The sequence below is a fragment of the Pongo abelii genome, chromosome 18, assembly GCF_028885655.2.
Source record: "Pongo abelii isolate AG06213 chromosome 18, NHGRI_mPonAbe1-v2.0_pri, whole genome shotgun sequence".
Classification (NCBI taxonomy): Eukaryota; Metazoa; Chordata; class Mammalia; order Primates; family Hominidae; genus Pongo; species Pongo abelii.
In genome coordinates, this window is record NC_072003.2 from 32664324 (window position 1) to 32676457 (window position 12134).

Here is a 12134-nt window from a genome sequence, read left to right on the forward strand (position 1 = left end):
AAGCAAGGGGTAGAGGCAAAGACAGAGAAGGGAGCATAAGAAGGGGCAGTGGGTTCTTTAAAAAGGCAGATGGGGCCAGGTGCGGTGGCTCAAGCCTGTAATCCCAGCACTTTAGGAGGCTAAAGTGGGCAGATTACTTGAGGTCAGGAATTTAAGACAGACTGGCCAACATGGCAAAACCTCGTCTCTACTAAATATACAATAAAATTAGCTGGGCGTGGTGGCACAGGCCTGTAATCCCAGCTACTCGGGAGGCTGAGGCATGAGAATCATTTGATTCCAGGAGGCAGAGGTTGCAGTGAGCCAAGCTCGTGCCAATGCACTCCAGCCTGGGTGACAGAGCAAGACCCTGTCTCTTAAACAACAAACAAACAAAAGGCAGATAGTTAATGAGTAGCTAGAGCTGGGAGAAGGGTGCTGGGTTCTGGGGCCACCTCTGCTCATTTTAGGCAAGTCCTTTCCCCTTTCCAGCCCCACACGCTTCATCTAAACAAATGAAGGCCCGGCCTCCATGACATTCTAGGATGCTCTGAACTAAACTCCATGCCGGGAGAGAAAGCAGGGCGAAAAGGACAGCTGGGTGTGCCAGGGCGCCTGGGCAGGCCGACTGAGGGGGAAGGGGGCTGGGATCTACAGATGCTCCGAAAGACTAGCCCCTTGGGGTGGGGAGGCAGCCCCCCAGGGATCAGGGGAGCTACAATCTGAGACTGTGTGAGGAGGCGCCTGGGCCCCATGACCGCAAGAGAAGTGGGTGGCAGAGGCGCACCCGGCTCGGGGGCATCCCCATCTTGGCCTCTGCCTGGGAACTTGGTCACCCTCTGCCTTGGGGCCCCTTGGGTCTGCTCCTCTCTCTGGAGCCTCTAACTTCTCATCCTTCCTTTTTTGCAGAGAGGCCAAACGGGAAGTTGTGTCCTCAGGCCCTGGGAAGAGCTTTCAGAGCTCTAGGGGGGCCGGGAGTCGCTCCTTCCGTATTCCCAGAAGTCAACGCCCTGGAGGGGAAGCGCAGGGTGCGGGCGGCCTGGGGAGCGACAGCCGGGTGGGCCTGGGATCGGCCACCTGCCGGGCACGTGCAGGGGCGGGGGTCCCTCGGTCGCAACTGACTACCCTTGCCTTCCTCAGCGCCGGCCTCAAGCTACAACCTGGACGTGCGGGGCGCGCGGAGCTTCTCCCCACCGCGCGCCGGGAGGCACTTTGGATACCGCGTCCTGCAGGTCGGAAATGGGTGAGCTGTGCCCCACAAGTCCTCCTCCTGATGCCCGCCCTGGGGCAGCCCCCGAGGCGGTGGCCGCCTCCCCGACCCTCGCCTGGGCCAGTCGGTGGCACGGGGCAGCTCTCCAGGGGTTCCCGTCTGGAACCTGCGGTGGGAATCCTCAGAGACAGGAGTGAGGGATCAAAAAGCGGGATATAGCGATCAGGGAGGCCATGGAAGTGCAGAACAGAGAAGGATCCCAGCCCCAAAACACTTCGCATTGCCCAGTAGGTTCCTGACACTCCCTTACTCCCCTGCGAGCGCCTGGAAGCCAGGAGTCTGTTCTCTCTTCCTAACCCTTCTTAGATACACCACCGCCCAACACACAGTAGGTAAGCCATGAATGGCTTTTGAATCAAGGACTGAATGAATGTAGTTGTCATGAGACATTCTGGCGGATCATTCTCTGGACCTCAGAGACTATAAATGCAAAGGAAACTTAATTTTCTAGGATTTTAGCATTTGGAATTATTTCTCTGCGATTCTGTAGGGAAGAGGTGAGGAGGGAGGCTCCTTCTTCTTTTTTTTTTTTTTTTGAGACGGAGTTTTCGCTCTTGTCGCCCAGGCTGTAGTGCAACGGTTAGATCTCAGCTCTCTGCAATCTGTGCCTCCCGGGTTCAAGCCATTCTCCTGCCTCGGCCTCCCAAACAGATGGGATTACAGGCATGCACCACCACGCCGGGCTAATTTTTGTATTTTTAGTAGAGACGGGGTTTCACCATATTGGCCAGGCTAGTCTCAAGTTCCTGACCTCAGGTGATCCACCAACATCGGCCTCCCAAAGTACTTTGGCCTCATGCGAAAGTTACAGGCATGAGCCACCCCACCTGGCCAGAGGCACCTTCTTGAAGGTGAATGGCTGCAGTGCTTGGAGAAATGAGGCAGGAGATCTGAACCTCCTTAGCAGGCAGGAGTAGGTGGGTACAGATCTGGGCCACTCCCTCTCACAGGTGAGATTTCTCACCAGGGTCATCGTGGGAGCTCCAGGGGAGGGGAACAGCACAGGAAGCCTCTATCAGTGCCAGTCTGGCACAGGACACTGCCTGCCACTCAGCCTGAGAGGTGAGTAACTGGGGGGTGAGCTGGGAGGAATGGGATCTTGGGGAAACTGAGGCTGGCCCCAGCCCACCTAGATTGCCTGAGCTCCTCCAGACCAACCTTCTGGTGCCTACAGATTCCAACTATACCTCCAAGTACTTGGGAATGACCTTGGCAACAGACCCCACAGATGGAAGCATTTTGGTAAGAATTTTGTGCAGTGGTGTTATCAGAGCCTGTGAAGCTCAATTCAAGTAATGAGAGAAGAAAAGAAGAAGAATATGGATAAAAGTTCCCACAGACGGTCAAAGGCATCAGAGTCAATTAGTGTTTACTGAGAACCAATGATGAGCCAGCTTTTTTTTTTTTTTTTTTTTTTTGAGACAAAGTCTCATTCTATTATTCTATTGCCCAGGCTGGAGTGCAGTGGCATGATCACAGCTCATTGTAGCCTCAACCTCAAGTCATCCTCCCACCTCAGCCTCCCAATTAGCTGGGACTATAGGAGCATGCTACCATACCCAGCTAATTTTTATATTTTTTGTAGACAGAGAGTGTCACCATGTTGCCCAGACTGGTCTTGAGCTCAAGAATCCTCCTGCCTCTAATCCCAGCACTTGGGAGGCCGAGGCGGGCGGATCACGAGGTCAGGAGATCGAGACCATCCTGGCTAACACGATGAAACCCCGTCTCTACTAAAAACACAAAAAATCAGCCGGGCGTGGTCGCGGGTGCCTGTAGTCCCAGCTACTTGGGAGGCTGAGGCAGGAGAATGGTGTGAACCCGGGAGGCGGAGCTTGCAGTGAGCCGAGATCGTGCCACTGCACTCCAGCCTGGGCGACAGAGCGAAATTCCATTTCAAAAAAAAAAAAAAAAAGAATCTTCCTGCCTCAGCTTCCAAAGTGCTGGGATTACAGGTGTGAGCCACCACACCCAGCAGAGCCAGTTATTTTCAAGAACTTACCTCATTTTTCTTCCAAATATGAAATATCTGTGATCATTGATATGCAATATGATTTTTAGTGGTATACAAGCTTTTAATGTTTTCATGGTTATAAATTTAATGGCTTATTAGAAAAAAATATATGACAAGCACATCAAATTTATAATTTCTTACATCATATTGCTTAGGAAGAGGCTGAAGTTAAACAAAAATTTAAAGGAAAATATTAAGAAAATAATAGTATGCTCATATGGCAGATATTGTGAAGTATTACACAAATGCCTAAAGTTTAGGAAACACTGTTTTTTTGTTTTTTTTTTTGAGACAGAGTTTCGCTCTTGTCACCCAGGCTGGAGTGCAGTGGCATGATCTCAGTTCACTGCAACCTCCGCCTCCCAAGTTCAAACGATTCTCCTGCCTCAGCCTCCAGAGTAGCTGGGATTACAGGCGTGTGCCACCGTGCCTTGGCTAATTTTTGTATTTTTAGTAGAGATGGGGTTTCGCCATGTTGGTCAGGCTGGTCTCGAACTCCTGACCTCAGGTGATCTGGCCGCCTTGGCCTCCCAAAATGCTGGGATTACAGGCATGAGCCACCACACCTGGTCACCTTATTTCTTTTAACTCCTCAAGACACTCAGGTGAGATAGGGATCAGTGTACACATTTCACACACAAGGAAACAGGACCAAAGGGTTAAGAGACTTGACCAAGGTCACATGGTTGCAAAGTGGTAGAGTCAGGATTTGAATAAAATTCTCATTTGATCTCAAGTTCATTGCTCTTTCCAACTTATCCCAGCCAGCATCCTTCTGTGTGAGAGATAGAAGACTGAGTGAAATACTCATCCAGTATTTAAGTAGAGCTTGTTTATTTAGCTACTATTATATGCCAGGCATTGGGCGAGGTTCTGACAGGGGAAGGGGAGTGAGATACAAAGCTGATGAGGCCGGGCTGGTGGCTCACATCTGTAATCCCAACACTTTGGGAAGCCAAAGCTGGAGGATTGCTTGAGGCCAGGAGTTCAAGACCAGCCTGGTCAACCCTGTCCCCACCAAAAAAATGTTTTTTTCATTAACTGGGCATGGTGGCACATGCGTGTAGTCCCAGCTACTTGGGAGGATCAATTGAGGCCAGGAGTTCAAGGCTGCAGTGAGCTTGATTACACCACTACACACTAGCCAGGGAAACAGAGTGAGACCTGTGTCTAAAAAGAACAAAAACAAAACAAAGCAAAAAGATGACCATGATATGAGCCCAGACTTTGAAGAAATTGCAGTCTGGCAGGAAAGGGTCATAAATGAAAGAAATGACTTTGGGAGGCCGAGACAGGTGGATCTCTTAAGCCTAGGAGTTTAAGACTGGCCTGGGCAACATGGCAAAATGCCATCTTTACAGAAAAAAAATAGCCAGGCGTGGTGGCGTGTGCCTGTATTCCCAGCTATTTGGGAGGCTGAGGTAGGAGAATCACCTGAGCCCAGGAAGCTGAGGCTGCAGTGAGCCATGATTGTCCCACAGCACTCCAGCCTGGGTGATGGGAGTGAGACCCGAAAAGAAAGAAAGCAAGGAAAGAAAGCAAGAAAGCAAAGAAAGGAAAGAAAGAAAGGAGAGAGGGAGGGAGGGAAGGAAGCAAGAAAGGAAGGGGAGAGGAGGGGAGAGAGAGAGGAAGGAAGGAAGAAAGAAGAAAAAGAAAGACGAAGGAAGGAAGGAGAAGGAAGGAAGGAAAGAAAGAAAGAAAAGGCTGGGTACAGTGGCTCACTCCTGTAATCCCAGCACTTTGGGAGGCCGAGGTGGGCAGACACAAGGTCAGGAGTTTGAGACCATCCTGGCCAATATGGTGAAACCCCGTCTCTACTAAAAATACAAAAATTAACTGGGTGTGGTGGTGGGCACCTGTAGTCCCAGCTACTCAGGAGGCTGAGGCAGGAGGATCACTTGAACCCAGAAAGCAGAGGTTGCAGTGAGCCAAGATCGCACCACTGCACTCCAGACTGGGTGACAAAGCGAGACTCCGTCAAAAAAAAAGTAAGAAAGAAAAAGAAAGAAAGGGGGGCGGAGGGGAGGGGAGAGGAAGGGAAAAAGAAAGAAAGAGGCATGGACAGGCACGGTGGCTCACTTCTGTAATCCCAGCACTTTGGGAGGCCGAGGCAGGCGGATCACGAGGTTGGCAGATCAAGACCATCCTGGCCAACACGGTGAAACCCCGTCTCTGCTAAAAATACAAAAAATTAGCCAGGTGTGGTGGCGGGTGCCTATAGTCTCAGCTACTCAGAAGGCTGAGGCAGGAGAATGGCGTGAACCCGGGAGGCGAAGCTTGCAGTGAGCCGAGATCGCGCCATGCAGTCCAGCCTAGGCGATAGAGCGAGACTCCATCTCAAAAAAAAAAAAAAAAAAAGAAAGAGGCACTGTATATTCTGGGAATCTTGATAATTTGATTTGGCTGGAACACAGAAAGAGAGATTGGGACTAGGAGAAGATGGGCCTGGAAATGTGGGGTCGTGCCCAATGTAAGCCCAGATAAAGAGTCCAGACTCACCACCAGTCCTACAGGCGGTGAGCATCCATTGGCATACAGCATTGGTAGGATGGGAGGGATGGACACTAGAGACGGTGGAGGCGGACATTCCTTGCCTTGGTAACCAGTTGGATAGAGGAAGTGAGAAAGGGGACAAGGACTCTGAACGTTCTTAGTTTAGGTTGATGTTGCCCAAAAGACACATAGCAAATAGGAGACCCAAATCTTTGGCCTTTGCTTCCTTTAGGCCTGTGACCCTGGGCTCTCTCGAACGTGTGACCAGAACACCTATCTGAGTGGCCTGTGTTACCTCTTCCGCCAGAATCTTCAGGGTCCCATGCTGCAGGGGCGCCCTGGTTTTCAGGGTAAGGAACTGGGGACTCAGTGGGTAAAAATACCTCCAAATGGCTGTGCCTAGAGAGAACCAGCATGGGCAGGTCAAACACCAGAGATGCTTCACTGGGTCCCTTGCGTCTGGCTTCTGCAGAATGTATCAAGGGCAACGTAGACCTGGTATTTCTGTTTGACGGTTCGATGAGCTTGCAGCCAGATGAATTTCAGAAAATTCTGGACTTCATGAAAGATGTGATGAAGAAACTCAGCAACACTTCGTACCAGGTAAAAATGTTACTTAGGATTCTTGGTTGCAGGCAATAGATGCCTACCTGAACTGCCTTAAACCATGAAAGGAAATTTTAGTATGTGGAATCCTCAGAGCCTATGGGCATGGCTATAACCGGGCCTCTGGAAGGGACAAGAACCAGGGAGTAGAAAGCTTCTAGGAGTCTCTCTAGTTCTCATTTCCTTTTTTTTTTTTGAGATGGAGTTTTGCTCTTGTTGCCCAGGCTGAAGTGCAATGGCACGATCTCGACTCACTGCCTCCCAGGTTCAAGCGAGTCTCCTGCCTCAGCCTCCCAAGTAGCTGGTATTACAGGCACCTGCCACTACACCCAGCTGATTTTTGTATTTTTAGTAGAGATGGGGTTTCACCATGTTGGCCAGGCTGGTTTCGAACTCCTGACCTTGTGATCCGCCCACCTTGACCTCCCGAAGTGCTGGGGTTACAGGCGTGAGCCACCGTGCACGGCCATTTTTTCTTTTTGAGACAGGGTCTCACTGTGTCCCCAAGGCTGGAATCATAGTGGCATGATCATAGCTCACTGTAGCCTCAAATTCCTGAGCTCAAATGATCCTCCCAACTAGCTGGGACTACCCATGTGCACCACTGTGCATGGCTAATTTTTAAATTTTCTGTAGAGATAGTTTATCATTGTGTTGCCCAGACTGGTCTCAAACTCCTGGATCTCTCAAGAGATCCTCCTGCCTTGGCCTCCCAAAGTGCTGGGATTACAGGCATGAGCCACTGTGCCCAGCTAGTTCTCATTTCTGTTTCTTTTTGCGTCTTTGCTTCCTTCTTCTCTTTTCTCAGTCTCCGTAGACTGGCTCCCTTAGCGCCTTTAGACCACAAACACCTATGGAAAGCTCCTAAGTTCATGTGTTAAAGTTCCAAGAGGGTTTTTTACCCTCCCCTCAACCAACGCCTCCCTTTGCAAATTTCCAGTTCTCAGAGAAGAGGTTCTGGCTGGCGTAGCTTCAGTCAGGTGTTGATCCCTGGCCCAGCCAACTGTATCTAGTTAAGCAGGGTCACTCAGCAGAAATATGGCTGCTGGAACTCATCCCTATCAGTGATATAGGTGGACCCAGAAAACAGGAGCTCAACACACAGTGTTACATGAGGGAGCAAGGTTTATTTCATTTTATTTCTGTGCTTATCTGTATATTGCCTTATTTTCAAAAGAATTATCTGAGGCAAGGATGTGGAGTTGGGTTGCCGAGGTCCTGCAAAAGAAGAGATTGAGCCAGGCACAGTGGCTCACACCTGTAATCCCAGCACATTGGGAGGCTTAGCCGGGAGGATCACTTGAAGCCAGGAGTTCAAGACCAGCCTGGGCAACATAGCAAGACCCCATTTCTACAAAAAATAAAAGCTAGCCAAGTGTGGTGGCACGTGCCTGTAGTCCCAGCTACTTTGGAGGCTGACGAGGGAGGATGGCTCGAGCCTGGGAGGCTGAGGCTGCAGTGAGCTATGATTGTGCCCCTGCACTCTAGCCTGGGAGACAGAACAAGACCCTGTCTTGAAAAAGAAGAAGTAGAGTTTGGGGCTGGGCACGGTAGCTCATGCCTGTAATCCCAGCACTTTGGGAGGCCGAGGCAGGTGGATCACCTGAGGTCAGGAGTTCGAGACCAGCCTGGCCAATATGGTGAAACACCGTCTCTACTAAAAATACACACACACACACACACACACACACAAATATTCGGGTGTGGTGGCACGTGCCTGTAATTGCAGCTACTTGGGAGGAGGCATGAAAATCGCTGGAACCCAGGAGGCAGAGGTTGCAGTGAGCCAAGATTGTGCCACTGCACTCCAGCCTGGGCAACAAGAGCGAAACTCCATCTAAAAAAAAAAAAAAAAGAAGTAGAGTTTGGAACAGACAAATGGAAATGGATATATAATTGAATGTCACTTCTTCCTTCCTTTTCTAGTTTGCTGCTGTTCAGTTTTCCACAAGCTACAAAACAGAATTTGATTTCTCAGATTATGTTAAACGGAAGGACCCTGATGCTCTGCTGAAGCATGTAAAGCACATGTTGCTGTTGACCAACACCTTTGGTGCCATCAATTATGTCGCGTGAGTTCCCTTTTGCAGGACAGCGTGTGTCCAGTGATTTGTTCTGGGTGATCTATCCACTTCCAGCTGCAGGGCATGGGAACTCAGTAGGTAGGTACAGCAAGGGGCAGTTTATTGTCTGAATTGAAGTGGAACAATTTTACTGCAGATTCTTTTGGTTGTACGTAACAGAAATCTACTCTGTACTAATTAAATCCAAGAGAAAGTCTAAGCCAGGTGCACAATCTGTAATCCCAGTGCTTTGGGAAGCTGAGGCAGGAGGATCTCTTGAGCCCAGAAGTTTTTGTTTGTTTGTTTGGTTTTTGGGTTTTTTTTTGTTTGTTTTTTGAGATGGAGTTTCGCTCTTGTTGCCCAGGCTGTAGTGCAATGGCATGATCTTGGCTCACCACAACCTCCACCTCCCAGGTTCAAGCCATTCTCCTGCCTCTGCCTCCCAAGTAGCTGGGATTACAGACCTGTGCCACCACACCTGGCTAATTTTTTTGTATTTTTAGTAGAGATGGGCTTTCACCATGTTGGCCAGGCTGGTCTCAAACTCCTGACCTCAGGTGATCCACCTGCCTCACCCTCCCAAAGTGCTGGGATTACAGGTGTGAGTCACCACACCTGGCCTATGAGCCAGGAGTTTGAAGCTGCAGTGAGCTATGATCACACCATTGCACTCCAGCCCGGACAACAGAGCAAGATCTTATCTCTAAAAAATTAAAAATAAATTAAAAAAGAAGAGCCAGGACACCAATGTGGCTGGAGAGAAATAAGTGAGAGGGGAAAATAGTAGGTGATGAGGTCAAAGAGATCATGAGGGTCTGGATGGGTTAGTGACTTGGAGGCCATAGTGAGGACTTTGGCTTTCCTCTGAGTAAGATGAGAAGTCATTAGAGGTTTTGAGTAGAGGAGTGATGATCTATGTTTTTTAAAAGATCCCTCTGGCTGCAGGGTTGATATTAGACTGTAGAGGGGCAAGGGCGGGTGGAAGTGATAGGGCCAGTTAGAAGGCTACTGAAAAATCCAGATGAGAGACAATGGTTGTTTAAACCAGGGTGGAAATCCACGAACAGGACCCGCAATAGGCCCATGTCTGTGTGGATGGAGATTGGAGAAGCATTTTGCATCCAAGATAGAACCAGATGTCTTGATAGCAGGTGTTCATGGGTAAGATGGTTCACACCTTGCTGCTGTTCCAGCAAGAGCTATGGCCAACCCAACTTGCTCAGAGGAAGGCTGTGGGCAAGGCAGGAATTTTCGTTTTCTTTTTTTTTAGAGTCAAGGTCTCACTCTGTTGCTCAGGCTGGAGTGCAGTGACGTGACCCTAGCTCACTGCAGCCTCAAACTCCTGGGCTCAAGCGATCCTCCTGTCTCAGCCTCCTGAGTAGTTGGAACTACAATCACACACCACCATGCCTGGCTAATTGTTTTCATCTTTGTAGAGTTGGAGTCTTGCTATGTTGCCCAGGATGGTCTGGAACTCCCAGGGCAGAAATTTTTAGCCTTGGCCCATCTGGTGTTCAGTTCTCCCTTCTTTATTTTTTTTTTTTAATTTTTTTGAGGGTGGAGGATTTTAGCAAAAAACAGAAAGCCTGCTAGACAAATTCTAAAAGAGCTGTAACACTAGTTCTCCCTCCTTCATCTCACATGCACAACCGCCTCCTTTGTGCTGGGAGTCAGAGATACAGCAACAAATCCAACATGGTCCTTTCCTTGAGGAACTCATGGTTTAGGGGGAAAATTGACAGAGAAACGAGTCATGGTAATTCACTAGGTTCACTGCTATAGTAGAGATCCTGAGGCAGCCTGGGGACTATGGGAAGGCAGAGGAGGTGCTGAAAGAGCTTGCTCTGGAAGAGTGACTCCCCAGTTTTCTTCAGCTGTAGGACCCTCTCTTCCACATTGAAATCTCACTTGGATCAACATCTGTAGCTGATTAAAGAGTGGTGGCCATGTGGTTGCAATGGAGGGTAGGAAGCCCAGAGTCATTCCTCACAAAACCTCCTCCTCCTGTCCATGGGCTCTGGGACACCCTCTGGACTGCCCAGGATGCAGTGTGAGGACCACTGGTCCAGAAGGAAAGGGGTGGCAGCAAAGAGGCTTAGAGGTGACTGCTGTAGGCTTGGAATCCCGGCCTGGGAGATCCAGGAAGGGCTTTTGCGTAACCAGCATGGCGGTGACTTGATGAGCAGGTGGGGAAGGAGACCTCAGGCCCTAGTTTGGGGGAGTCTCTCATCTCCTGCTTTCCTGGACACAGGACAGAGGTGTTCCGGGAGGAGCTGGGGGCCCGGCCGGATGCCACCAAAGTGCTTATCATCATCACGGATGGGGAGGCCACTGACAGTGGCAACATCGATGCGGCCAAAGACATCATCCGCTACATCATCGGGGTAGGGCTCCGGCTGCTTCCTGCATCTCATCTTCCCTCTCCTCTTTCTGAACCCCAGGCCCCTTTCTCCCTGGGGCCAGACTCTTGTGAAAATAATAGCAAACTGGACTGAGGTTTGGGGGATTTCAGCTCCTCACTCTCCATTCCCTCACAGATTGGAAAGCATTTTCAGACCAAGGAGAGTCAGGAGACCCTCCACAAATTTGCATCGAAACCCGCGAGCGAGTTTGTGAAGATTCTGGACACATTTGAGAAGCTGAAAGATCTATTCACTGAGCTGCAGAAGAAGATCTATGTCATTGAGGGTGAGTGGCAGGCCCTGGGAGAGGGCTCGGGAGTCTGCATAAAGAAATTCCCCTGGGACATCAGGCGGGGCTCGGTGGCTCACACCTGTAATCCCAGCACTTTGGGAGGCCGAGGCAGGTGGATCAATTGAGCTCAGGAGTTTGAGACCAGCCTGGGCAACATGGCAAAACCCCATCTATACTAAAAATACAAAAAATAGCCAGGTGTGGTGGTGGGTGCCTGTAATCTCGCTACTCAGGAGGCTGAGGCGCAAGAATCGCTTGAACTCAGGAGGCAGAGGCCGTAGTGAGCCAAGATCGCACCACTGCACTCCAGCCTGGGTGGCAGAGGAAGACTCCATTTCAAAAAATAAAAAACAAAAAACAAAAATGGCCAAGCGCGGTGGCTCACACCTGTAATCCCAGCACTTTGGGAGGCCGAGGTGGGCAGATCACCTGAGGTCAGGAGTTCGAGACCAGCCTGGCCAACATGGCGAAACCCCGTCTCTACTAAAAATACAAAAATTAGCTGGGCTTGGTGGTGCATGCCTGTAATCCCAGCTACTCAGGGGGCTGAGGCAGAAGAATCGCTTGAACCCAGGAGGCGGAGGTTGCAGTGAGCTGAGATGTGCCATTGCACTCCAGCCTGGGCAACACAGCAAGACTCAGTCTCAAAAAAAAAAAAAAAAAAAAACCTCCCCTGGGACATCATATTAGAAACACAAAGAATAATAAGCACTTACTGAATATCTGATCTTGTGCCAAGGGCTTGCCTAAATAAAACAGACCTTTAGAAGGAATTTAGGAGAGGGTCATCTGAGAGCAGCCCTGTGATCTTTCTTTCTCTTCCTTCTTTCTCTCCTTCCTTCCTTCCCTTTCCCTCTCCTCCCCTCCCCTCTCCTCTCCTCTCCTCCCCACTTCCTCTACCTTCTTCTCTTCTTTTCTCTTCTCTTTCTTTTTTTTCTTTTTTTTTTTTTTGAGACAGAGTCTCGCTCTGTTGCCCAGGCTGGAGTGCAGTGGCGCGATCTCTGCTCACTGCAAG

The 12134-nt window shown here is 49.9% G+C and overlaps 1 protein-coding gene and 1 non-coding gene across 3 annotated transcripts in view; one reads left to right on the forward strand and one right to left on the reverse strand.

Moving 5' to 3' along the window:
• Window positions 1-12134, forward strand: part of ITGAL (integrin subunit alpha L) — a 49751-nt gene that overhangs the window by 387 nt on the left and 37230 nt on the right. For both annotated transcript variants that reach the window (XM_024233966.2, XM_054534861.1), the window contains exons 2-9: window positions 1120-1222; window positions 2217-2311; window positions 2424-2491; window positions 5989-6106; window positions 6229-6359; window positions 8289-8434; window positions 10677-10809; window positions 10963-11113. In XM_024233966.2, the coding sequence (XP_024089734.1) occupies window positions 1120-1222; window positions 2217-2311; window positions 2424-2491; window positions 5989-6106; window positions 6229-6359; window positions 8289-8434; window positions 10677-10809; window positions 10963-11113 (945 nt within the window). The remainder of the gene's footprint in view (window positions 1-1119; window positions 1223-2216; window positions 2312-2423; window positions 2492-5988; window positions 6107-6228; window positions 6360-8288; window positions 8435-10676; window positions 10810-10962; window positions 11114-12134) is intronic.
• On the reverse strand, window positions 9985-10045 carry LOC112129456 (U7 small nuclear RNA). Its single transcript, XR_002911858.1, has one exon. It is a non-coding gene; the product is annotated as a U7 small nuclear RNA (small nuclear RNA).